This window comes from Manis javanica, chromosome 6 (genome assembly GCF_040802235.1).
Source record: "Manis javanica isolate MJ-LG chromosome 6, MJ_LKY, whole genome shotgun sequence".
Taxonomy (NCBI): Eukaryota; Metazoa; Chordata; class Mammalia; order Pholidota; family Manidae; genus Manis; species Manis javanica.
This window is the reverse complement of record NC_133161.1, coordinates 44,047,699-44,075,146: the sequence shown is the minus strand read 5'-3', so window position 1 is coordinate 44,075,146 and position 27,448 is coordinate 44,047,699. Positions and strand designations below refer to the sequence as shown.

At 42.5% G+C, this 27,448-nt stretch overlaps 1 protein-coding gene across 3 annotated transcripts; it reads left to right on the top strand.

Annotated features, from left to right (window-relative positions):
• The first annotated feature begins 448 nt into the window (after positions 1-448).
• On the top strand, positions 449-20,160 carry PPP1R17 (protein phosphatase 1 regulatory subunit 17). Of its 3 annotated transcripts, XM_017651325.3 has the most exons (6): positions 3,246-3,338; positions 5,801-5,918; positions 9,334-9,486; positions 10,795-10,947; positions 16,680-16,790; positions 18,200-20,160. In XM_017651325.3, exons 1-5 carry the CDS (start codon positions 3,321-3,323, stop codon positions 16,757-16,759), a joined length of 522 nt encoding a protein of 173 aa, XP_017506814.1. In that variant the 5' UTR covers positions 3,246-3,320; the 3' UTR covers positions 16,760-16,790; positions 18,200-20,160. The 3 variants fall into 3 exon arrangements, with proteins under 3 accessions (XP_017507564.1, XP_017506814.1, XP_017506080.1); XM_017652075.3 differs by lacking the exons at positions 3,246-3,338; positions 18,200-20,160 and adding an exon at positions 449-564 and having other exon boundaries at positions 16,680-18,058; XM_017650591.3 differs by lacking the exon at positions 18,200-20,160 and having other exon boundaries at positions 16,680-18,059.
• Positions 20,161-27,448: the final 7,288 nt, after the last annotated feature.

Sequence of the window (27,448 nt, the reverse complement as noted above, 5' to 3'; positions counted from 1 at the left end):
TGGGTATCAATGATACTTTAATTTTTTAAAAAGTCAGCAGTTGCCACCATTCTTCTGCTGCTCATCCTGACACTACTCTAAGAGGCAGCCGCAGCAAGTGAAAGTATTTGGAATTTAAGCTCAAGTAGATTTGAGGGTTAATTTAACAATGGCCCTTTCCGGGCAAGTCACTTAATCTATGTCTCAGCTCCCATATTTGCAAAGCCAGACCAAAAAACCTACTGCATAGGGTTGTTAGTAGCAATTAAAGGATCTAGCTAGTTTGTCTGGATTCCTCCAGCCTTGCACACAAGGTATTCAAAGCACAGCACTGTATTGTGTTTTTGTAACGGACAATTACTGCAGTTGGGAGTAGTGGCGGTGAGATGAGTCCTCTTTCCCTCTCCATCCCCCTTGCCCTGGCGCCTGTGAAACGGAGCATCCCCATGGCAACAGCTGCGCTGGTCCCTTGATAAGAGGAGCTGGAGCCGGGCAGCCGCCACTGCTGCAGAGGAGCCGGCCCAGCTTCAGCAGGAAGCTTACCTTCCCCATCTCTTGCCTTCACTTCACAGCACCTACTGATTGGTAAGTGCTTTGGATTTTTACTCCAGGAACTTTTGTGGCAAGAAAAGCAAATTTCCAGTAAGTTACAGCTTCTGTATAGTTACTGGGACAAAGAAGGCTGCAGCTGGTGGCGGGTGTGGAGGGCAGTGGTAGGGGCAGCCTTTCTGGAGCAAGGCTAAGCTGAGGCTCCGCAGGAGCAGGAAAAGTCACCATCTTCAAGTCATTTTTCTAAAGAAGGTGGAGTCCTGAGTTCTCTAAGAGCCAGGGTCCTCGCAAACTAAGTTGCAAAATTACAAGATGAACATTGGTATATCCACATATTCATTCACATTGTGTGAACGGGCTTATTTTCCAAGGTTGGAGAGAGTGCGCTTATCAAAAAAAACCTCTCTGTGCCCTACTTCAAGAAAGAGTCACTCCTCGAGGAATACTGCAAATTTAGGTCTTCTAAATGAGCAAACTTGATTTTGAAATGTAGTGCCTTTTGACCTGAATTCAATCCCCGGGTTAAAGAGATTTAACAAAGGGTATGAATTTTACATAGCCAGACACCACATTGGGCTGTGAACATAACCTTCTAACTTTTTATTCCATCAAGTACATCCAGGCCTGGTTACTTCAGGGAATTCTTTAAAACGCTGCATAACTAAGTGTCAGTTCATTCCTGAGGATCAGGGGTGCCATGCTCCCCAGACCGGGAAATGGGTATTCTACAGTTGGTTTGGACCTTGGATTGTTCTAATCTCATCATTAGCTTCAGAGAAGGCTAAGATGGAATGAGGAGAGGATGGTAATGGCTCCATTTAGAGATACTGGTGATCACAAGGGGAGGATTAAAGAGCAAAGAAGGCAACTCACACTTCTAGTAGTGTTAGCATGCACTGGGGGCTGAGCTTGGAGCTTTACACGCATTGTATTGTTAATATGCTCAATAGCCCTGGAGAAGAGCCACGGTCAGCCCATTTTACAGATGCAGAATCTAAGTTCCCAAGAGGACATTCAGCTTCCCCAGGTTCATGCAGCCAAGAGTGTACAAGCTGGAGAAAGGCTAAGCTGAGGCTCCGCAGGAGCAGGAAAAGTCACCACTTCAAGTCATTTTTCTAAAGAAGGTGGAGTCCTGAGTTCTCTAAGAACCAGAGTCCTCACAAATCAAGTTGCAAAATTACAAGATGAACATTGGTATATCCACATATTCATTCACACTGTGTGAACGGGCTTATTTTCCAAATGCTGGCTTCTTTCTCATATTGCCTCACAGCACCAGATGCCTATGGTCAATGAGAAATTTCCTGTCCCTAAGTTTAAGTACAGATTCTAACATTCACTGAGATATCTACTCAGTGTTAAGCGAAAGAACAAAATGCCCAGACCAGCTTCTCATCTCAGACTGAACTGACCCATCGTTTTTTAGGTGTGGAAATAGCTCTACTGTCCTCCTGACATAGGAAGTGGCTCTGAGTTAGTGGAGGCAGGCTCCCCTACATGTGCCCTTTGGCAGCTTGCTTCTTCAAATCAGTGGGGTTCCTTCTCTGGCACCTAAGGAAACACAAGGAACAAAGTTCCCTGACCTTTGTCTCTAAATGCACAGGTGACCCTGTGTATTGTGATATCAGGTTATTTATCTCTTCTCTCAGAGGTATTTGCATTTACAAGTGTCTCTCTGTGAAAAGAAAGGCTTTGTCACTTGTGAAAAGGAATATAAGAATTAGCAAGAGGAATTTGCAAAAGTTTAGCATCGGGGTCCTGAAAACCTTTCCAAACCCTTGAAATCACATCTCTTGATTTTTTTCTTGTACATGTTACACCAAACCAGTGTCAAACAACAAAAATACAGACCCACAATCTTTTATTCTCTTACTGAGAAATCTTAAAAACTCTGAAAACCAAGTGTTTTGTTTTTAAGTTCAACATTAATTTTTTTGGTAGCAAAACCTGACCAGAAAGGATATGAATATTTTTGTAGCCTGTTTGTCTTCTAGTGCAAATGTTCATATTTTTGCTGCAGAAGTAATAACGCAGGGGATTGTGGTGCTTCCTGAGACCCCTCGGGGGATGTTGCATAATAAACATTTCCTGATTCCCATAGCACATGTGCCCCCAGGCTTTTCAGGTAAGGGTGGGTGGACTAATATTGACAGTCACAGTGGCAGTCCAAGTGTAACTGTGTTTGTGTTAACATTCAGAGGCCACACTGAACCAATAAGCATTAAGAGAATGCTAAAGGGTCACAAATCTTTGGACTAGAGAAGAGTGTATGAAATATCCCCAAAGCATCTCTTAAGACCTTAGGCCTTTGGTTAGAATCGGTATGAAAGAAAGAATTGGGGCTTCAGAAAGTTTCCAAATTACAGTGAGGGGCTGAGGGAGATGGTGAAAACTTCCCAGGGCAGCACGTGAAGAGCAGTGTCCCTTCACAGTTCTTGGGGTGGAAACTGAATTAAAGAGAGGAATGTGTGGGCACTCAGAAATAGGAATAGGAATATTCCATTTCTTACTTCAAGAATTAGGCTCGCACCTTACAATGGCTCAATCATAAAGAGCACCCCTTCTCCCTGAGGAGAGAGATGGAGAGTGGGTGGGGGATGGGGTCATCTTATACTAACCATCAACAGGCAAGAACATGACGTTATTAAGGTGATGCTAAACTTCAAATGACTTTCTCCTCTGCATACTTGTTCTTTTCTCAGTATGAAGGTTTTCTGCCAAGAAGGTCATAAGACATCATCCATGATAAAAGAATCTTCTAATCCCGCAGGCAAAACACATCCTTGCCTTGCATGGGGTATTTCTATAAGGTAAAACCTCAAATCTGAAAGCCATCTCAGCCCCTAGCAAACAGAAGCTTACCAATTCACCACCATTCTTTCAATCACACTGATTTTAAACAGTTGTTTCCCCCATGGACACTAAGGGAAGAAGTGTGGGTCAGTTTTGTGATCAATCACTGGGAGCCCTCACCTCACCCAGGGACGCCTAACACTTGTCCAATTCATCTCCCAAGGGCAGTCCTCTCTCTCACATCCAGTGTGTGAAAGCCACTTTGCTCAGCTGAAGGCTGGCTCTCCATGGTTCAGCCTCTGGATGAAAACGAAGGATTTGATGTTTAGAGTTTTTCAGTTATACAGCTATCATCGTCAGCCAGCTATCTACTTTGCACAGAAAGTGTTACATAATGACGACTGCCACTTACTCAGTACTTGTAATGTACAAAGCATGGAGTTCTCCTGTTTAAGTAACTCTACAAGATAGCTACTATTGTTTCCTTTACAGATACAAAAACTGAGGGTACAATGGAAACAAAGAGGGACATATGTCCCCTGGGGGCCCATCTGTGGGCATACCGCAGAGATGTTGCCTTTGCAAATTCTATCACAGCAGCTGTAGCTTGTAGGGAGAAAGAACAAAAATGATTACATGGGCTCCATTTACCCTCACTACATTCCTTAAGATATAGCCACTTCATCAAAGTCATAGGACTTTTTAAAGAGCTGAGATTTAACCTAGATCAATTTCACTTGAAAGCTCAGATTCAAATTAAATAATCAACTATTGAGCACATAGGAGCAGCCACGTGATCCAAGTACAAAGAATAGCTTACCTTTGGTTGGAGAGGAGAGGGGTGCTATTGGCAAGTAGGTCCTAGGGTAGAAGGTACAAGGTCTGAGTTCAAATGACGAGCTCAATGGGTAACTAACTAGAGATCATTTTAACCTCTTTGAGCCTCAGTGGAGAATGAATATTTTAACTAGCTCCTCCGTGGGGTTATTTTCAGTACAAAGTCTGTAACAGAACCTATGACTTTCTGCCCAAAGAGGAAGAATGTTGGTTAAATAAGTGTACAGGCCACATTTGAGGCTGTAACTTTGCTTCTGCACCTCAGCACCGAGCTCGCTCATCCTGCTGACGGCCCCATAACCAGCTTCTGCACTCACAGAGGAGGGGGCTGGCCACCCAAGTTAACAGCGTACTTCCTTATGGTCCCAGGGAGTTGGCAATCTCTACGCCAACACTGAAAACAATGGTCTAAATTGATTTCTGCTGAAGTCACTCAGTACAGTCAGTCTGCTCGGAGTGACACTAAAAGCCAGGCTCGAGTAATCTGTTAATGGCTCCATCTGCTATGCAATGATCTCAGCTTGTAGGGGGAGAGGCCTTCCAGGCTTCCCGGATTAAACTGGTTTATTCTTCACAAGACAACTGAATTGAACTATCCGTGAGCTTGAAATGTTAACACAACTGGTCTGCATGTTCATCTGCATGCCAGAGATTCAGGAATCTCCACAAAAGAGGATCCTTGGGTCATTTAAATCTTTTCCTTCTCCAAGCATTCTTGCTATGGTAGGACATGAGTAATAAATTATCTGAAAGAACAGAATCTAGGCAGACTCTAATGAAGATTTCCTATAAATCTCAACTAATGCATTTCTCGTTCAGACCTGACACATGTCCATTCTGGATTTCCACTCCTCCTGGGCGATGGCTACAACTAATAGCTCTGGAAAGTTCAATGGATTTGTGGTCTAAGAAAGATGGGGAATAAGGGGAGGGGGAAAGGGAGACAGATTTGCTCTAATGTTGGAAGTCTCCAGGGAGAAAATAAGAAAGATCCATTCCAAGACCTAGAATTTTTCTTACCACATCTCTACAACCATTGTGACATGCACAGGGAGGAAGTCTCATTACTTTAGAATTACAGTATGTAATGGGAGAAAACCAGAAACTGGTTCAACTGGGGGTTCAAAAGAAACACTATTTTAAGAGTCTCATGTGTCTAGTGGATGTCTGCAGAACTGGATTTGGGTCAGCTTGGCTATTTAATAGATGTGTAACTAAATAAATTAGATTTTCTGATCCTTGGTTTCCTTATCTGTGAAGTAGGTATAATCCTACTTTGTAGAAGTCAACAGAGAAAATATAGGCAAAGTTTAATCAAGATTTTCTGTAACTCTCAGTTAACTCATTTCTAATTCTGATTTAACAAGTGTTCATTCTGAAACTCCCACAGCTTCTGAAAGAGGGCAAATATTGAACAGTTGATACATGATAATTACCGATAAATCCATGTGCATGTGTGTACGTGATTCATTTATTTTGGCTTAAATCTTAACTTAGAGCTTCTACTAGCTAAGTATAAGAGGCAGCTTTGAAAAATAGGATTAAATTGGGACATTATAGTAAGTGCTCAATAAATATGCTTATTTAGTAAGTAAATGAATGAGAAGACATACTTATGGACCTGTTTCTTATACTTCTACAGTGCCGGAAAAGAAACACACACACGAGCCCTCCTTTGATGATGTCCACTGAGCAAATGCAGCCACTGGAGCTCCCAGAAGACAGGCTGGACAAGAGAGACCCTCACTGCAGCCACCTAGGTAAATGCTCCAGCATGAATGTCAGTAGCAGAAGTCAGAAACAGGGTGTCTCTGCTGTTCAGTTTGCAGGCAAGTCAGAGGGAGGTCCCCTGAAACCTGATAGTCTGTGCTTCTGGTGAGAGCCAGCACCAGATGGACAGGCAAATAGCTACGGGTCTGTGGGGTCTGCCATGTAAATATTAGCTGAAACACCAGAGAGAAGTTCATTAGAGTTTAAAAAAAGAGAAAGAGAAAAGGCATTGTCCTCTTTTTTGGGTGTGACAGTCCTGGGCAGAGCATTTTTGAGGTAATAAATGGAATGTGGCAGCATAGCTTGTTTCCAGTGTTTCCCAGCACACTTACACCCCATGTGCAGTGCCAATAAAATATTTCAAATATCTCTCTTTGCCTATCAAGACAGAATTTTAAATAGCCTTTTTCTGCTTTATTGTCAATCTGTTTCCTTTCCAGAACTGACTTTTTGCATAACCTTTGTAATGAAAATACCAGAAACATTTCTGCCTCTACCCATTTCTAAAAATGAGACACTCACTTTTGATGGATGGGGTCTTTTGCATATTCATAGCCTTTGTTTATGCCTCGCCTGGTTATGACTCCCCCCTCCACTCCTCCTCCCCATTTGCCATCAAGATATTTTATGTTTGGGATTTCTCCAAAAGTGGGAAAAAGTGCAATTAAAGTAAGAGTCAAAATTGAAGCAAATGTCTTGCTGTCTGTACTGTGCACTGAGCCACATCCTGGGGTCAAAGGGTGACCCATGACTGACCTATATTCAGCCTGTACTTCCAGAGACCCTACAGCTGAGCAGCATCAGCACCCATTCTGAGCAGCATTCAGTCATTCAACAAACGTCTACAGTATACAAAATATATGGAAAAATTAACTGTGCTATGTGATAGCCAGTTTTCAAAATTCTATTTTCAACCAGGCATTAAGATCATAATCCCAAGAGCCTAGGTTGAATCCTGATGCCATCTCTTGCCAGCATTGTAATCTGCAGTCTTTCATCTAACCTTCTGAACCTCAGTTTCCTCATCTACAAATTGTGGATAATAATATACTTTCCTGTAGGTGGTGTGAGAACTTAAAGAGATAATGTGTTCCAGATGATATGAATATCTAACAACTGATAAAACATGGGCATTAATGAATCAGAAAAGGTGTTGGTCCATCCTGCACACTAAAATGAAATAAAATCACCTAGTATATAAGTAATATTCAGTGAATCTTCCTTCTCACCTCCCTTTTGCTGTGTATGTAAACTTAAAAGCATATAGTCCAATGCCTTACACAGAATACAATCTCAACAAAATTTTATTAAATTGAACTAATTGGATGAAATTATTAAAATCTCTTAGGAAATAGTTATGACTATTAAATATTTAAAGGAAATGTTTATTTCTATTAAATATAACTGAAGGGAAATATGCTATTTGATTTTTTGGTTATGTATTGTGATCTTTTGATGCTGCAGGCATAATGATGAGTGGTCACTAAATATTTCTGGTGGTAGGTTCTTGGTGTATATTGGGTTTTCCAAAACAAAGGATCAACCACACATAAAGCCCAATAGATATAAGCAACTTGAAAGCAAGGATCATTTCCTACTTGTCTTTTTAGTCTAAGATCTAGTTCAAGGCCTGGAATACAGTAGGTGTTTAATATTTGTTGAATAAATAAATGAATGGATGACACAGTTATATCTAGACCCACAAAACTGAAGTAAAAAGGTTTGATACATTTGAACCTCAATGTTTCAAAGAAATTGACCTGAATATTTTCATAAAAAAGAGAGAGAAGGAAAGGAAGGAACAAAGAGAAAGAAAGAAAGGAAGAAAGAGAGGAGGGTGGAAGGAAGGAAGAAATGAAGTGAACAGATCCAGTGAACCCTGAATTTCCCCCAAGTCACTCATAGTTTGGAGCCCTAGCCTGCCTATATCCAGACAACAGTGAGCTTCCAGAGAAGACAAATAGCTTTATTACCTTGTGCCTTCTTTGAATCCTAACAGAATCTCTCTTTATACATAATATGTTTGAACTCATTCATTCAAGCATCCATTCAACAAAAATTTATTCTTTGCTGTAAGGAGATAAAACACAAAATACCTGTCATCAAAGAGGGCAGAGAAGATACATGCAGAAATAGTAACTAGATCATCTTTCAAAAGTGGTACATTAAGAAAAATTCTGTGGACAATAAGAAAATAAGAAAGGACACACAGGACTGGAAAAGACTTAGAGGAAGGTGGGGCCCCGCATAGGCTTTCCTCTGGGCCTTGTGAAGGTGTCAGGTGTGAGCAATGCCAAACTGGGCATTTTTTGAGGACCTGAAATCTATCAAGTGTATCAAGTGCTTTACCAACATTACCAAATCTAGTTCTGTCTCTCTCATACACACACACACTGATTTAATGTTATCTACTCTTCAAAAGTTGAGAGACTATTAAAGTTCCTAGAAATTAAGGCCTAAGTTCTCAGAATTAACAAGTGAAAGAGCCAGGATTTGAACTCAGATCAGTCTAACTCCACATATTTATCCATTCACCATACACTTCTCAGAGGGAGAGGCAATTAAGAAAAAATTATTAGAAGGATATAATTTTTAATCTCTGAGAGGGCTCTGTCGAGAGCAGGAAATAGATCATTATAGAATGAACAAGTGTTAGAACAATGACAGAGAAGCTCAAAAGCAAGCAACATAAAAGCATAGAGGAGTAAGATGGAGCAGAGAAAACACTTTGATGGGCAAGGAGTGATCAAATCAGATTAATTTCCATAATTAATACATACAGCCAATGGACATGATGTACAGTCCAAGCTTCAACAGCTCAGGTAAGGTAATGCAGGGGACTGAGGAAAGCAGAGGTGAATAAAAAAGGAAAGGGACCCAGGTTAGGATGGGCAAACTGAATCCCAAAGCAAAGGGCCACTGAAAAGAGGATGTGGAAGCACAAGGGAACCGCCAGTGTGACTTGGTGGCGGTGGCCACAGAAGTGAAGATAGGGGAGGACCTTATTGAAAATCTGCTGCACTACAGAGAGTGAAAGCCTTGGTACTGGCCCTTGGGGTCGCCAAAGGGAGCAAACCTTGAGCAAAAGAAATTGAGAAGGAACATTTAGCACAGAGAATCTGTTCTCCCATCAGAAATTTAACTCAAACCCACTCTGTGGCTTGCCTAACTACACTTTAAAGTTGTCTTGATGATCGGTCCCACTTGAGTTCTCTTCATTTGGAGAATGTGTCATTATGCAAGGCTACTAAAGTCCTCTTTAGAAAAGGCCAAAATAAATAAATACTTTCCTTTTTCAAACCCTATGGCTTCTGCCCCTATCATCAGGTGTAGTTGGCAAGCAGATAGTTGTGATTGCCCCTAACATGTCATGTTCCTTTTTTCTTTGCATCCTGTCAAAATCAGATGATCTTTCAGACCAGTTCATTAAGGACTGTGATCTCAAAAAGAAGCCAAGGAAGGGAAAAAGTGTACAGGTCGCTCTGAATGTTGAGTCAGATCAAAAAAAACCGAGAAGAAAAGACACGCCAGCACTGCACACCCCTCCTTTCATACCAGGTAAGAGACCATGAGGTCAGTTTGTACACCTGCGGAGGGGAAGTGCTTTCCACTAGATCTCATTGGTCTTACCTTTTTCCTTAAATATTTGGGTGTTTTTAATCTGGTACAATCTCTGCGTCCCTCTTAGTTACAATATAGCCAACTGAATTCCAAATATTAGCGGCATAGCACAACACAAGTTTCTTCTTCACTCATCAATAGTGGAAGTCGGGGGTGGGGGAGGCAGGCTCTGTTTCAAACAATAATTCAGGGACTCAGGCTGATGGAGGTTCAGACATTATTAGCACATGGCTTCCAAAGTCACCATGAGTCAGCACCCTGTGGGTGCAAGAGGAGACAGGGTGGAGGATGGGCAAGCCTGCAAGTGTTACACATCACTTTGTTCAGTCACAGCCCTCACCTGACTGCAAGGAAGCCTGACAACTGTAGCCCAGCTGCGTGCCTGGGAGGAAAGCAGAACCAGGGTGAAGAGCTAACATGTCTCTCTGACAACCCTGCATGTGACTTCTGATACTCTTGTTCCCAAAAGTTTTGTTTTGTCTTATTTTCTCTTCTCCTTCCCTCCAAGCCATTTATTTAATGTTCTCTCTCTCCACAACCCACTTGGAGGAATACAAAATAAATAGAACACAGAGGTCTCTGTGAAGGAACTTCCAGTTTTATAAGAAATAACAGAAGCACATAAGTAGCTGAAATGTGCAGTCAGATGTAATATCATAGTGGAGGTCCTTAGATAAAGGCCCCAGGAGCTCAGTTTGGTCAGTGACTTGTGAACATTTTTATTTAAGAGGCTGTTTTTAGAAAGTTTGCCAATGATAGAAACAAATTTCACATGTAGGAGAGGTGACGACGCAGGTGAGTGAAGGTAGAGAACTAATTACGTCACTGAAGAGCATAGCACTTGGCTTGAGAAAAGCAAATGGCCCATCACTCTGATGAGGACAGACTTTGGAGGCAGGCAGCCCTGGGCTCAATTCCTGGCTCTGACACCACAGAGCTGTGTTACTGTGGGCATATTTCTCTCCTTTTTCTCATAGATGTGATGGTGGTGATAACATTAAATTCTTCAGGGTTTTGTGAGGATAAAATGAAATCAGGCATGTAAAACACTTTGCAAAAGAGGATGTTCTCAAGTGCAGCCTCAATAGTTACTAATTCTTATTATAAAGAAACTGCTTTTATTAAAATAAATTGGAAAAGATATATTGAATGACTGATAGTATATGGCCACAAGTGGATGCAAAGTACTTGTGTATTAGGAAATATGTATTTGACCCTGTTTCTCCCTCTGTTCTAACCATGCAGGTGTGTTTTCAGAACATTTAATTAAAAGATACGATGTTCAAGAGAGACATTCAAAGGGCAGAATGAGTCCAGCTCTTCATAACACTGACCTGGAACAGAAAAAGCCAAGGAGAAAAGACACACCTGCCCTGCACATGCCCCCCTTTGCAGCAGGTAAAAGAGCTGGTGCAGGGCATTTGCAGGGGGTGATGGGAACAGGTCAAGAGCCTTACCATCTGGAGGTGCCATGGGCATGGCCTTCACCCTGGGCCAGCAATCTGTGTCACACAGAAGTGCTCTGGGGAGTAACAGCATTTTCTGCTGCCTTTCAGGTTTACCTTCATTGGCCACTCCCCTAGGACCGACTTAGAAGTGGGAAGGGTCAGAGCATTGCCCAGGCTTCAGCAGAACTGGTCAAATTCACTGAGCCAATGAAACAGAAATGCCAGCGGGTCCTCTGAAAAAAGTTGAAATATCCTCCTCCCCAGTCTTCCACAGATCATGCATCCTATGGCTGAAGGCTGATGCCCTAAGACACCTGGATATATTGACCCAATCAAAACAAGAGAAAGAGAGAGGGATAGGGAGAGAAAGAGAGATGCAGAAATAAAGAGAGCTATCTTAATATGTGTCAAGTCTAATCAAAATGATGTTCCTGAACTATGTGTACAACCCCAGACTATAAGGTAGGCAGTGTGCAAGAGGGTCTTGTCACTGAGAATTTTATGTGCAAGTTGGAGAATAGATATCTACATTCATTATTAGATACAAGACTGTGTGTGTGTGTGTGTGTGTGTGTGTGTGTGTGTGTGTGTGTGTGTGTGATATAGATATGGGGAGGTAGTGGCAGAGGAGAATATGTACTAATGTTGATTGAAACTCGACTAAATGTTAGGTTCTGAGTTTGGCACATCTCGTGAATTTTTAAAAATCAATACAATAAAGTAGCTACTCTCTCCCTTTACAGATAAAGAAACAGAGAGAATTTAAGTAACAGCCACTTCTGTGGATGAATTTGATGAATTGATGACTGATTGGTTGGATCAATGGTGGAATGATTAGATGGACAGATGAAGGGATCAAGTTATGCTCAAGATGAAACACTATTTCACTCCAGAGCTGGGGCTGTAACCCAGGCCTGTCTGACCTGTGGGCAGTTTTTCATGGTATTATGCTATGGTTTGGACCTTTAGCATTCCAGCATTCCAGAGGGACAGGTTTGGGAAGAGATGAGATTTCACTGTTACTATAAAATCATGTTTCTCCATTTTTTCATTTTATAAAGAAAATTTGAAAGACAGCTCAAAAGAAGACATGATGGAAAGGCAGTTAGGGGCACAAACGGGGTCACTGATTCTGAGGAGCAGAACCAGGCAAGAAGGCATAGAGCAGGAAGAGGCATTTCTCTGGAGAAATGGACCAAGGACAATTAGGGGGACTGAACTTGCTCCGCCATGCTTCTTAGAGGTCACGGGCATCCCTGTGAGCCATCATCACTCGGCCTGCGAGCTCTGTCTCTGTCTGGTTGCAGTCACCTTTCAAGACTCAGCCAGCTCAAAAGTCTCTGCTCACAAACCCCTCTGCACCCAAAATGAATCTTTTCTTTTCTGAACTAGCTCTGTATTAGACATGACCATGCAAATACCAAGACTTTGTCACCTCTTTTAATATTGTTCCTATTGTTACTATTACTATAGCTGTTATTTTAAATGATTTACATCAAAGACTCATTTGATGAATTCATGAGAGAACCGGCCTCTGACTACCCTATGATGCTGTATTGACTTGATATCTAGACCAGTCCTTTCTATATAGCAATGCTCATTAAATATCTGTTGATTTGATATTCTATTTGGCAATCACAATTCTGCAGTTCCCAGCTCTCTGTTAGGAGACTGATTACTTCCTACCCATTCTTATATTTGTTTTTATTGAAGTTCTTCTAGAGGAAGACTTGGTAGAGGAACAAAATTCATATGGGCAGAAAGGCACCTTAGTATACAGCAAACGTGGGCTTTGGCAGCAGGAGGGTCTAGGTTTAATCTCTGGTTCTGCTCCATTCTAGCTTCAGGACCCTGGCAGTTAACACAAACTGTAAGAGCCTCCTTTGTTTCATCCATCTCTGAAAGGAAGACCATAAACTCTGTCTCCCAGGATTGTTAACACAATTAAATAAACTACCTAAAGTATGTAGCACAATTCCTGGCTCATTAAAAGTCCTCAAAAATGTTAATGTTAGTTCCCCTGCACTCTCAGGTCAACCTTAAATTCTTTGAGATATTTAAATTTTTTCTGAAGGTGAGAATTTTTCTACCCAGTGTTTTACCTCTCCACATAAACCTGCCTATTTGGGGTACTTCCTAAAATGTTGAGCTCTGTAATCTGACAATGGATGCTGCCTACATCCCAATATCTATATCCAAAAAAAGCAGCTTCCTGGTTAAATAGAAAATGTTTATCAAACAGGGCAAAGTACACAGAGCTGGAGAGGAGGGCTGCAGATCCACAGACTCTATACACATTATAGAATTCCTTAAATCAGCAAATCTATGTTTTGTGAGTATTTGCAATTACAGTGGTCTATGATTCTAGCTTTTATTAGCATATTAGCTGAAGCACTTTATTTTTGAAGAGGCTTTTAGTATCTAAAGATTTGGCAGTAATCGAAATGCTAGTTAAGCTGATAAGGATAGAGACTTCAGCAGATGTTCAGAGAAATTCACATTGGTTCTAATAAGGGCACTGAGAGGAACTCACAGGCAAATGCACTCCGGAGGCATCTCTTCTCATTAGCCCTTGGCAAGTGAAGACTGGACAAGGATCACTCTCTTTTCTAAATCTCTTGCTAACTACCTTCCTCCCCCTAGGTTAATGAGCTTATTTGACAGGTTCCAACTGTCAAACAGCTCCTCCGTGAGGAGCCATCTCAGACTTCCTTGCCAGCCCCAGGTTGGCTCCCACCCTGGCCTGTGGTTGCCAGGCCCCCTGTCTTGGTCACTGCATGGCAGGGAGCACTGGGTTGTGAATGGTCAGATCTGAGTAGCCAAGAACTGCTTAAGAGGTCTTTAGTTAAAGAAGTGTTTAGTTGAGCTTTGTGGCAAAAAAAAAACCCAGGGAAAGTAAATAATAATAAGGCTGGGAGCATCAAGGAGAAGCCTCCTAGAAAATGGGCCCCTGAGCTGTTACCATTTGGAGATCACAGCTCAGTACTGTACTTGTAGAAAGGAGACTCTTACATCCTCTGACAGAGGCACATCTTGTGTCCTGCTGGGAGCGGGATGTTCTCTCTGGGGTGGTTTCCCAGGAGAGGTGGTGTCTTAGCCGTGGCTCCCTTAGATAAGAGGCACTCATCTTTAATGCTGGTGACAAGCTTTAACTGGCGCTCTGGGTGGGAGCATGGCCTAGAGTAGCCTGCCGCAAGGCTAAGTGGTTTGGCCCGTAGACACTCTGGACTGACAGCTCTGGCCTTAAAAACACACCGAGCTCTCAGAAGTATCCAAGTTCCCCAAACTCTCCTACACAGAGTGTAAGTAAGGAACTGACATTTTCTAAATCCCTGCTGTATTCCAAGTCCTATGCTGATGCTAGACTATCCTTAGAGTACCTCACAGTTCAGTTGGAGAGATGTGTATTGTCCAATCATTCCTGTAATGTGAAGAGTGCTTTAAACAGAAGTTCATGTAAGGTATGAGAAAACAATGTCAGTCTGACTCTATCTGGTGGTATCATCCCCTGTGGGAGATGCAAATTATTTTTTCTCCAACTTTACTAATAAACTGAGGCTCACATAGGCTAAGTGATGTGCCCAAAGCTGAATGACCATCAGAGGCAAAGCTTTCTGGCTCTAGAATACACTCCTTCAGTGACATACCTCTGCTTTCCACAAGCGAGCATGAGGATCAGACTGGGTGAAATCAGGCAGACCAGGGTTTATCAATCCTTACTCATCTTCAAATGACCAAAGCCAATGGCATAAAAGCATCAAGAATGAGAATGCTGTGATGATGTATAGACGCTACTGATTTAAACCTTAGCAATGATATTCATGAAATCAAGATTTTGATGAGCTACCATATTTTTTCACTATTAAGACATTAAAATTTATGCTTAACTATACCAATGCAAATGCTGCATTTCCTACTTGAAATTATCTCCTGTGTCCCTGTTGAAAGCCTAGTTCCCTTTGGGAAGGGCTGACCTTGATGATTAAACAGCTTCTCCCTTCCTTGAAATCTGAGGATTTTTATTTTTTGGCTCAGATGTTCATATGACTAATTTCAAGGATATTCACAAAAACCACAAAGCTGACTAGGTTCTGGGAATTTAAAGGCTATTGTCCACTTTGAATCAACACAAATTTGGCTTAATATGAAAAGATATCAAGGGAGATAGGATGGAATGTTTGAGGGCTCAGGATAGTTAACTCTATGTTCTTCTATTGGGATAGTCTTAATTCCAAATAAAAATCCAAATGTCTATGCAGTTGGTATGAGAGAAAATACCTCCTTCTGTGTTTCATAAGTGATTTATGCAAAAGCCTTAGATTTAGCCAACTCTTGAAATTGTTTTTCTCCTCCAATAAATAACAGCTAACTGGTAAAGAACCCATATGAACAAACTAGGAACTGAATCAAATGAATAATCATTAAGATCAACACATAGTTTTCATTAATTTACTGCTGTTGAATGGCATCCAGTGCTCTAGACACACCCGTGCACAGCTTTCCACCCTTGAGATTAGATCTTTATGAAATGCTTCATGAACTGGAAGGTCTCTAATTTATCAGAATGGGGTAGGGGGTGAGACAGGCAGTGGTGGGGAAACAAACCCGGCTGCCTGGAGTGGGATGACAGAAAGCATGGAGCACTGGCCTGGAGACACAGCTTCCTCTGTGTTTTTATTGACATGACACCACTTCACCATTCACAGGATGAGAAGAACCACCCAGACTTTCTTGGATATCTTTTCTGCACTGATCGGAAAGTTGTCAGCCTTCTGGATTTCAGACCAGTAAATTATTAAAAACAAAATATTGTGGAGCCCCACAAAGGGATAGAAACTTTGAGTGTTCCCTGGAAAGGATGCTAAAAAACAACATCTCTCATCCCTAAAATTTCATAAAATAAAGGATATTTTAATCCTCAAAAGAAGAAAAAAATCATCTCAAAATAAAGAACTTTTTCGATTATAGCTGTGGAGATGTATGAAAAACTCACTGTGCTTTCTTTATTTTCTCTGAACCATGTAAACTTTTTCTTCTACCAGTAGTGACAGTTAGAGATGGCACAGTCAGAGCCTGAGTTCAGTATTTTCCCCAGATATTAGTAAAATGTATTTAAATTTGACCTTGTGAGACTTACCAGTTCTTTTCAAAGGGAAAATATAGTAGAAAATGTGAAAAGAAAGGAAAACCTGACTTTTAGTTGCTCACAGGTATGATGCTGTGCTCAGTATTGTTACATACTTCTTATTCAATTGTCACAGTAACCCTTTATATAAATATCAGCGTTCTCATTTTATGTACAAGAAAATTTAGAGGTGACAGTGTTACCTAGCCCCACACAGATCAAGTGGCAGAATGAGAAATCCAGCCGCTGGACTCCAAAGTCCATATGCTTTCCAGCCTACACGCTGCAAGCATAAGTGCTGAACATAGAGAAGGGGGTGAAGGTTGTCTCGAAGCCTGGCAACCAGAGTGGTGTCCTCGTTGAGCCACAGCTCCGCCGGGAAGGCCAAATAAGGCCACCCGGCTCCCTCTTTCTCCGTTGGTACCTTTAGCAGTTTGTTCCATGGACACTAGAAGGTTTCTGGGTTGCCATGCTCCTGTGTACTGTGTCTATGCCATCAGGTTATCTAATATTTTAATTAGAGGCACTTAATTGCAGATCTGTGCTTTGTTTTGCAGGTGTAACACTGCTCAGGGACGAGAGACCCAAAGTGATCACGGAAGATGACGAAAAGGATGGTGACAAAACAGCTATTTAAAGATATTTCCCCTGAGACCACTTGTAAATAGGTTAGATCAGTTCCCTATGGTGACCTAGAAAAAAATAGATTTGTTTCTGCTCTCATTTTATTATGGTCTGCCTTTATATCCAGACACCTCTTCCCCAGGAGACATACTATATCAAATTGCTGGTCACCTCTTTGTCTCTTTCTTCTTTCTTGAATCTAGTTTTTATTCCTACATCTTGAATTTTGATTTTCTAATGCAGTGCAAAGGAAGCAGATCATCCTAGATTATTAGGAGGTAACAGAGAAAACTCTAGTATTCAGCTATCTTGTGGATCAATTCATGGAGCAAAGAACATGGATAAAATGGGATCCTTTATGTCTTGGTTTGCGTTGCTGGGTAGGACTTGATTTGTCCTTTTTCTATCTTAACTCTGGCCATTCCTCCCTTGGAGTGTATTCAAATAAAACTTCCACTGTTTCCCAAAAAAAAAAAAAAAAAAAGCAACTTGGTTTAACATCATCCAAATACCAGCTCAAGTGGGGGCTCCCTGTTGCCAGTTAAGGAAGTGAGAATATTTGAGTTCTAACCCACTGATTGATTTGGAGAACATGGCCTTTTATCTCTTTTATCCTTTGTCAAGAGTCGGAGCATCTGGTGACACTCCTGAGATTCTTGTAACTGACACCCTAAAGGTGAATATACGAGCTGGGGGAGACCCAGCGAACCACGCCCTTGGCTGAAAATACCACAGATAGAGTGCTGATCTATCTGGGAGGCTTGGCAATAGATCCTTTTTTTTTTTCTTTTAGACATTTCTTAACCATGTTGTCCTGAAATGTGTGTGTTGTATCACAAGTGAACCATTACTAATGATGGGTAAAATACCAACATGTGTGATGAGTTCACTTTTTAAATAGTTAATTAAGGTCAAGGGAAGGCTATTCCTATAGTTCGAGTATTTTCACTTACTTATACCCCAATTTTTCTTGGATGGGAGGGAAAGATGAGGGGTTATACATAAGCCCTGCTCCAGCCTGCAGTCTGTGGGTACCATGGGAAAGGTGGGCACAGGGCCTCATCCATCAGGTGATGAGGAGAGGCAAATACGATGGTTCAAAGATAGAAAGGTGGATGTTCAAACAGATGCTGCCCCAAAGGAATCGTGCAGAGCTGTACACGCACTGGCTCTAACAGGTTGTTTATACCCTGTGTCTTTCTGTCCTCACAACTGTGGAAACAATGCAAGACCCTGCTGGCAATAAAGATGCTTCTAACCACATCTTTACATCCTGATGTGTTGCTCCTAAAAATACACTATTTACTTAAAATTATGAAGAGAAGAGGTTGCAAAAGAGATGCACAGGGTTGTTGGGTTTTTTTTTTGACCCCCAGAGTCTCAAAAATGTTTGAATTGGTCATTAATATTTAACAATCCACCAGAAAATTTACATAAAATTTTAAATTTCTAGATTCTCTTGGAAAAACACCTCAATATCTGGCAACCCTGGGCCTGACTGGAAGCGTGGCAACCACCAGCTGGCACTGAGCACAGGATGTTGTTTTAGAAGGAACACACGTTGTCCAGCTTGCTGTCGCCCACCTGGCATATTTCACCCACATTTCACTCCAGCCCTCACATGTGAGTCTGGGGCCCACAGTGAGACCCACACTGAGTGCTCCTAATGATCTCTCATCCCTTTGATCCCAGCGCTCCACTTCCACTACTGATGGCCCCAGTCACAGCTTCGGGAGGATGGGAATACGGTTGTGGCCAGGCTGCTGGTTGAGGCATAAGTGAAGAACCAGGCCACTGCGATGTCCTTAAGAAGCCAAAAGCAATTAACGTGCATAATAGGATTATGTTCCACCAGCAGCAGTTTTCACCAATGGTTCCTCACTAAGAAAACACAGATGCAGCCTCGTCCAATCAGATGTGCCATACCAATACCTGTTGTGCTCCACAGATAGGCCCACAGCGTGTCCTTGAGAAACTCATGGACTGCTCAGAAAAGCCCTCACCACGTCTGACTTCCTGGGGTGGGGTGGGAAGTGTACTGGCTGTTGTAGACATAAAGGCCTTGGGTTCCAGCCCCAACTGTGTGATACTGAGCGAGTCCCTGGAACCCTCTGTTTCTTTATCTTGAATTCCCACTAGACCCTTGTGAGAGTTTGAGAGTTAAATGTGATGAGGTATGGCCAAGGACTTTGTAAACTAAAAAGGCCTATCAGTCAGTAAGATAGGATAATTTTGAGACATTTTTCAGAGCATGGACTGTACCTTTTCTATTGCCGAGTCCCCATTGCCTGGGTATTTAATGGGTAGCAATTATGTGGAATTTAATCTCAGCCCCTGAAGAAGTACTTCAAGTAGGAGATCCCACCACTTGTGTAGCCTTAACTTAGAGGAAGGGTGCCTTTCTTTAAATCCAAACCATCTTTTAAAGCTGTTGCCTGAGATCACACAGAGAGCTTTTCATGCCTAATTATCACCTGGAGAGGCAGGAGCTGGTGCTGAAGGATAAGGGGAGGACGGTAAAGGACTCAAGCAGTGTTTCCTTTTAAGTTCAAATAAGTGATTTTTCCCTTCCAAGCCTGTTGTCCAGGTTGTTTTCTTAAAACAAGGATAGACTGAGATAGCATGCGGTTGTGAAAATAAGTTAGTCAAGCAATTATTTCTCCCTAGCTGAGAATAAGAGACTAGTTACATGACGGATTTTGTAGAATCTTTGTCATCTTGTGTAAATGAGGCTCCTTGCCATTTGTAATTTGTAAGTGTGAAAGAGTTACTCACAAAATGCCAAGGCAGTGAATGAATGCCCAGGAAATGGGGAACTGGGAATATCCTCTTTCCAGGCTCCTGGACACAGCATTGCCTTTGAGCTGGCTTTTAAGTTTCATCTCTACGGAGGTTCAGAACACTATAACCACCATAATTCCTGACCCAAAAACAAGGGCCCAAGGCTCTCCACAGAGAAAGGTATTTATAGGGAAAACAATGTACTATTTGAAATGAACCCTTCCCTGGAAAATCCAAGATATCAACTTGCCTTTCCCAAGAAGAAAAGGATAGGTATTTCCTAACCTACAGTAGCAGGTCCTTCCCACAAGATGAGATTCCTCATCCTTCAGGAGACTTCACTGGGAAGGAGCAGAAAGCAGAAGACACCGGCGCCCACCCTAACTACTGTGGCTCTTCCATCTGCTGCCAAGCATGAACTTTGAGGGTTGAATAAAAAACAGAAAACTACCAATCCTCATGTCCTTATAATTTGGTTAGAGTTCCAAAAAAACAACTTTAGAGTTCCCAGTGCTTTAGAGAGGTGAACATATACTTGAATGCTTATCAATCAAATCAAATCACATATATAAGCTCTATTTAAAATATATTACTGAATCACTAGAGAATATCCTTCATGAAAGGAATAGTGTGCTCTGAGCCCTTGAGTTCCTTCTATCTTTTTCCTCTATTGTCTCATTTGATCCTCAAAAGCATTTGCAACAAAGCTAAATAGCCAGGGAAACGGACGTGGAAGAGAAGCCAAGACAGGAACTCAAGTCTCTGAACTGCTAGTCCAGTGCTGTTTTGATAGCTCAGAATTATGACGAAAATTCCCCTTAATGCAGGGTCCAGAGTAGAGAGAAGGTCAAAGAGAGTTGTTTTCAGTGATCCAGAAGGAGAGAGTTATATAAGTTGCTTTTAGTGACTTTCCCCACCCTCTCTGTGGAGGTTAGTTTTCAAATGAGTAAGTACTTAAATAAATGTGTTCCACTTCCCAACACGCAAAGTTTAATCATTGCTAGCAGACCCAATGCTTTAGAGAGGTGAACACTCATTTTGTCTTCCCACCGCCAGGGAGACGCCTCTCCACCCCCTTCCACCCCCACCCCATGACACCCAGGGAAGTCCCACTTACCAACTCAGAGCTCAGCAGAACGCCGTTTCCTCAGGAAGCTCTTGCCTTTTTGACCAAGTCGGGTTTCCCCATTACTTGCATATTCTCTAACTACCATGTTCTTGTCCGACTCCACAGTCCTCTCTCTCTTTGTGATCATCCATTCATGAAACTGATTCATGTCTGTCTCCTCGCTGTTGTGTAAGGCCCATGAACACAGGGATCACACTGGTTTTGCACCACTTATCCCCAGTACTGGCAGAGCTTAGCATGATGTAAATGCTCAAGAAATACCAGTGAGTGAATGAATGAACATGTGAATGAGTGAATTTACAAAAATCTAAGCCTAATGGTGCTAGGTTGCCATGCCGTCTGCCTAACTGGGGGAACACAAGGTTGCCAACTCCTGCATTAGACCACATAGTCCTGACCAAGCTGACTGCAAACATCAGGCACAGCAAGCTGGTCTCTTCCTTCAGGGCCAGGGAGTCCTCTCAGTTAGCAGCCTGCCTCATCAAGAGCAGTTTCCTGTCATCAAGGCCTCTCCCCCAGAATCAATGGTGGAGTCAGAGAGAGGGTGTGAGTGTCCTGGCTTAAGAGTGCTGCCCGCCAAAGTGAGTGCCTCACAGATGCTGGAGTTGAGGAGTTTCAGCATGAGGAGTAGGGAGGGAGTGGCTGTGCCCTCCTTACCAAGGCTTCTGCTTTTCAAGATGCTGCGTTATCACCCTACATGCTCACCCTAGTGGTCATGCAGGATAAGGAGAACATACCTATCATCACTGCTGTTTGAGGACCAACAGAATGACAGGAAAAAACCTAAGATGTTGGCTTGACCAGGTAAAAATATTGCAACACTTTCAATTATAGGCATTTGTGGGAACAGTTATATGTACTATTATTATTATTACAATAACAATTCGGTTCCTCATTGATTATGTATGTGTCTTAGGCATCTTTGTTGTATGTTTTTTACAATCATTGGAGGAACCTCTTTGTATTTTGACTCCATTTTTCTAGTCTATTGATTTTATAGCACATGCTCACAGCTTAGGCTAGGAAGCCCTAGGCACCTTCCACCGGCCTTGATCTTGGGCCTACAGAGTTTTGGTCCATCCCACTGGCTACAGTCTAAAGTCCTGTGTGTCATAATCATGAGGCTATGAGCCCTTTGTGTACCAAATGCCTCTGACTGGGACTCATCAGGACCCAAGTCACCCCTGCTGACTTCCTTTTTGTTCTTTAAATTTAACTTAATTTTTAAAAATCTCTTCATGCCAAGTTCTCACATGGTGAGGGAAACACAGCTCTCTCCTTGACAGGATCCCTCCATCCTTACCCCGCCACATGCTGCCCTCCCTTCCCCATCCCACTGCATGACCACATGTCTCTGGTCCCATCTGAAAGACAGTAGTTGGAGCAAACAGTAAATCCCACACATTCATTAGGATGAGCCATCACACGTGTTGAGGCACACTGGCCAATACCCATTGCTCCAAGCATTCTATTCAGGTAGAAAACAAGCACCATAGTCAGTCCAGTGCCTCCCTGAATCCGTTCATCCACAGGGAAGCTTTTTGCTCCCATTGTCAAGTGTTTGGGGAATCTTTGTGTTGAAAGGATATGATGCTGGGAAGTCTAATATGTAGAAAACACAGAAGCAGAGGTGCTAAGTAGGAGTATAGTGGGAAGCCCTTGATTCCCCCTCTCCACCATCACCTCCTTTGGTGGCCTGTAAGGAAGCCCTGAGGACCTTGCCAAGCAGTGTCAGAAAGCATCACAGCTAGGTAATTAGGGAGTCTGAGCATCCCTTCAGCTGCCTCCAACACGTGAGTCCTCGGTGCACACTCAGCCCCAAGCCTCCCCTGTTGAGTGGGATGAGGGTTTTCATTGTGTGCATAATGTATGGGTTTTAATATACACGTTTGCAAGCTCCATCTTTGATATACCCCATGCATTTCTGAATAGAAACAACGTCCCTGGTGATTCCTCAGTCTGAGCAGCAGCCAAATCTGCAGCCAGTCTCCTATAGAGCAAAGCAAAAAGCCAGCCATAAAAAAACTAAATAGCAAATCAACAGGGTGTAGTTCTTAAACAAATGCACATTCATAATTTGTAACTGTGTAGTTATAAATCCCCTCCTAGAGCTTTGCTCTAACAACCCAAAACAAAGAGAAAGCTTTTTTTTTCTCCATTTGAGTATTTGGTGAAGTAGAAATGTACATTTGCCAAGAGTACAAATATTTATACTTTTTAGTACTTTAAAGCATACTTCAGGTATAGTGGAGTTACAAAGAATCAATGCCTGGTTTTAACAAATATTGCTTCTGCAAAAATATTCCTACCAGCCAGATATTAATTTAAGAGAAAGAAAGGGTATTCTTGATTTGTCACAGAGGTTTACAGACATAGACCCCATAACCTTCATGTGTGTATGAGTGTATGAGTATAAATCTTAACCCCAAATGAAGGCAGAACATTCTGGAGTCCATTTCACTGCAAGCTCAACCCTGATCAGGAGTAGTAGAGAAGAGGTCAAGAGATTCTAGAACAGAGGTTAGCTCACCATTTGGAGATGAGTGGCTCTCAATGACATGGCTCCTTTGTCATGGTGCTTAAATGAGCAAATGATATCCAATTATTTGGAACAGTGCCAACCAGTAGAACTCCCTATAATGATGGGAAGGTTTTAGGTCTGTACTGTCCAATATAATAGGCATTAGCCACATTGTGGTTCCTGAGCAGTTGAAATGTGGCAAGTGAAACTGAGGAACTCAATATTTAATTTTATTTAATTTTGATTAATTTAAATTTTAATGGCCACATGTGGATAGTGGCTACTGTATTAGTCAGTGAAGACTGGGAATGTTAAGATATCTAATTTGGGAGGCTGTGGATGGAAATAAAATCAATCATCCAAGCAGTGATATACAGAAGTATACAGAAGCAAGACAATGAAGATACAAGTTTTCCTAGCATCCTCATATGGGAGAGACAATAAGGTTTGGAAACTTTGTATTAAACGCTAGAGGTTAAATAACCACAATAATGGAATTTGATAGAGTTCTTGTAACACTTGGAAAAGCTCTGGACAGGAAGCTCCAAACCACAGATAACCACCTGCTGAGATGTTTTTGGTCTTGAGAGCATGGGGCTAAACGCCCAATCCCTTCCATGGTTGCACAAAGGTTTGAACTTAGACCTATGTTTTTACTGCTTTAGGGTCTTGCTGCCTCATGAGAAAAAAAAATATGATAAATGCAAATTTTGGTAGGCTTTTGTGAGGATTAAATGTAAAACCATACATGAAAGTTACCAAAGTTTCTAGCACTTGGCCCTTCACAAAATAAAATAGAAGCTTTTCGGTAAAAGTTCATTTTCTTTCTTCATTCCACTGAACAAAGGAACCTTGCACTTGGGCCTTTCTCCAACATGGCTGCCCCTGCCCAGGGACCGTGGTGACGGGCATGGGCCGGGGTTAGCTTGGGTTGAATGGACTCCATCTGCTCCTTATGGAAGGCTTACTCTAGTAGGAATGACAAATTTCATACACACTCAACTCTTAATGGACCACAAGCCTGTACAGAGTAGGTACTTGGTAAGGATGCAGTGAGAGAAAAAAGTAAAATAGGTTTTGCATTTTTGAACACTTTTATGCATCACATGACCCTTTTAAAACATAACAATAGTAGTAAATTTAATCTGAGCAATATGTGCTGACTCTGAATCCCAAGTACCAGGTAGGTGACTCACCTGCCTCATGTCAAGAAGAGCTGCACTTCTTGGTACTGAAGGAAGGCATGGCTACAATCCAATGACTCCCACCCAGAATGTTGACTGGAGGCTGGTCCAAGCTGTAAGCTCAGTCCAGAAGGAGAACAGAGGCAGGCAAGCAAGGGATGCTCGGCTCAGGGGCAAAACCTGGAGAGACCTTCTCCCTTTAATACAGAACCCATAAGAACAACATGAAACAAGTTTTTCTGATTGAGTGCACTATGAGAAGCAACTATTTTAAACCATCCTCAGGACCATTCAGTATAACAGGCATGCAAACATAATTGGAGAGCACGAATACACATCTGGGGAGGATGCATGGTGCACTAGGGAGCTTCAGAACTGGACCCACAGGGTGTGACTAGAAGCTCAGTCATTCACTAGCTTTGCCTTCTGTAGCAAGTTCCTGAACTTTTTTTAGGTACAATGCCCTCATTTGTAAAAACCACTTGGTTATACCTTCCTTACAGGTTGATGTGTCAATTAATTGCAGTCACTCCCTTAAAGCCTCTGATTCCACTAGACAGGAGCTCAGTCTTACTTCCCCTCTCTTCCCCACCACTTCCCTCTCAGTGTCTGAGACCTGTACACACTGATTAGATGGTTCACCAACAGAGGCTGTGCTGCACAAACTCACAGATGTGTGTACACACACAACAGCACACACCACACACACATATTGATGTCATCCTTTTGGCGCAACAGAGAGATTTCAGCATCACTGCCCCCAGTCTCAGTCCTTGGGTTCAGTTTCTGCTCCCTTCGCTCTACTTCCTCCTCACCCCGTCCACCAGGCTTGCAGCTGACACCCTGGGTCCTCCCCCTCCCTCAGTGCCATGCCAGCCTCCTGCCTCCCCATCACACTTCTGCCTCTCTAGTCTCTGAGCAGGAAACTGACTGGAGGGGTTTATTTCAGCCTGTGATTCCTTTCAACTTAGAATTGCCCTTCTGCCATGTGGGAAGAAAAGTTGGCCTTCTAGGTGGATACAGTTAAATATTGACAGTGTACCCTTTCTTAGTTTTCCGGCTGAAGAGTGAATGCCCAGTCTATGCCCAGCACATCCTCAGCTGCTGCAGTGGCTCCATCATTCCTGTCCTTGGTGAGCCAGAGAAAATACACCTGTAAGTAAATGCATATGCTCCACTTCAGCAAATGCAACAGAGGTCCCATGTGAGAAGTGGTTTTCTCTGCTTGGAAGGAAATGAGGGCACCAGAAAAAAGCTTAAGGATGAGATGACAGGTGAAAAAGAATATGAAGGGTGAACAAAAGAGAGAATGACACAATGGAGGAAGGAAACAGCAAACAAAACTGACCTAAAATAGTCTAATGGGTCAGGAGATCCAACAGCTAGATCAGAAAATGCAAGATGAGGGAGAATAAAACTAGACAAATACAGATGGGCAGATCATGGAGGGTCTTGCTGGCCATGCAGAGGAGAGACCTGTATCACTCCAAGGATGAGAAACCTCTGAACGACCCTCCTTCCTCATTGGTGGGGGATGGAGGTAGATCAGGGTCAGTCCCTGAGGGAGACAGGCAGCGGGATCAGGAACCACAACTCAGTCGGCTCACAGGAACCTGTGGCCCCTGAAGATGGGAAGAGGGCCTGAGGATCAATGGGCAGCTTATAGTTCTTAGAAGTCACCACCAATCACTAGCCAGAAGTTACCTAATACAACTACACACCACATTTTGGGAGGAAATCGCATTTTCAATAAGCAGGTTATGTATTTCCAGGAGTACCTTTTTCACAATGCTCCAGGCAGATGCCAACCTTGCACCAAGTTAACCTCTTGCCAGCTGGCTGATCTCACCCACACTCCGGCGGAGGGAAGAAGGGAGAGGTGGGGAAGGGAATTTCCCTGAATGAATATTTGCATTATTTATTTTCCCAGAGCTCCATCCTTCTCCAATTTGGAGTCTGTTAAAGCTGGTTGTTACTCAGAGGGGACTCACCCAGTGGAGGGAGGAAGTGTTGATGAAAGGGTACATCAACCCCAAGATGGATTGCCTTACGGTAAGCACACACATGCAGATGTTCCCACACCCACTCAGATGTTCCCATTCATTGTGTGGGGCCGGAAGCCCAGATGTGGGGTGTTGGAGGAGGAACTCGAGTATTTCATTTTCCTAAGACATTTATCTGGAAAAGTTCCTGCATCCTGAATTGTTTTCTTTTACTTGGTTTCATTCATCTTCTGGTGGTACCAATTGAATTATGACAAACAGCTAATTTTCGGCTGTTTTTGAGGGCCTCAGTCATTTTTGGACACCAGCTGTGATGTCTGATTCAATATGTAACCTTGGGTTGGCTATGGCACCCAGATGTTTGCTCAGACATCTGTCTAGATGTGGAGGTATTTTTTAGATATGATTAACATTTAAGTCAGAAGACAGTAAAGCATAATGTGGGTGAGCCTCATCCAATCAGGTAAAGACCATGAGAACAAAGACTGAGGTTTTCTAATGGAGGAGGAATATGGACTGGAGACTGCAACATAGAAACCCTGCCTGAGCTTCCAGCCTGCTGGCCTGCCCTGCAGATCTCAAACCTGCCAGACACCACAATCACTTGAGCCAATTCTTCTAACTTCTCTGTTATTGGTTATGTTTCCCTGCAGAACTCTTGACTAATACACCCACACATGTAGAGTTCTTCATTCCCACAACTTGTGTTTGGTCCATTTTGTATTTATCAGTTAAAACGGTTAAAGTCAGTAATGGGAAACTATAAACACAAAGGAGACCTTGGCCATGAACTGGTGGATGTTTTTGGATGTGATTCTCAAAAGAGGGTTGGTAGAGCCCCGAGGCCTCGTCAGTGAGGGGAGAGGAGAAATGCCGGGTTAGGTGGGTGGAAAAATTCTTCATTTTGATACTGAAGTGAGATTGGAAGGTAGTTCTATTTTTTTAGGGAAATGTGAGCTCTGAACTTGGAATCGCCTTTCTTAAGGGAAAGCCATCCCAGAGAAGTGACCCAAGGAAAGAATAAGAATAGTTGGCATTCTGCTGATGGTCATTTTCTTCTGTTCCTTAGATGGATGTGAAAGGC

Excerpts from the sequence above, each read along its gene's own strand:
- PPP1R17 (XM_017651325.3), top strand. Across the intron at positions 5,919-9,333 it reads CCCTCACTGCAGCCACCTAG|ATGATCTTTCAGACCAGTTC; the intron begins GTAAATGCTCCA and ends TGTCAAAATCAG. Across the intron at positions 9,487-10,794 it reads CACCCCTCCTTTCATACCAG|GTGTGTTTTCAGAACATTTA; the intron begins GTAAGAGACCAT and ends CTAACCATGCAG.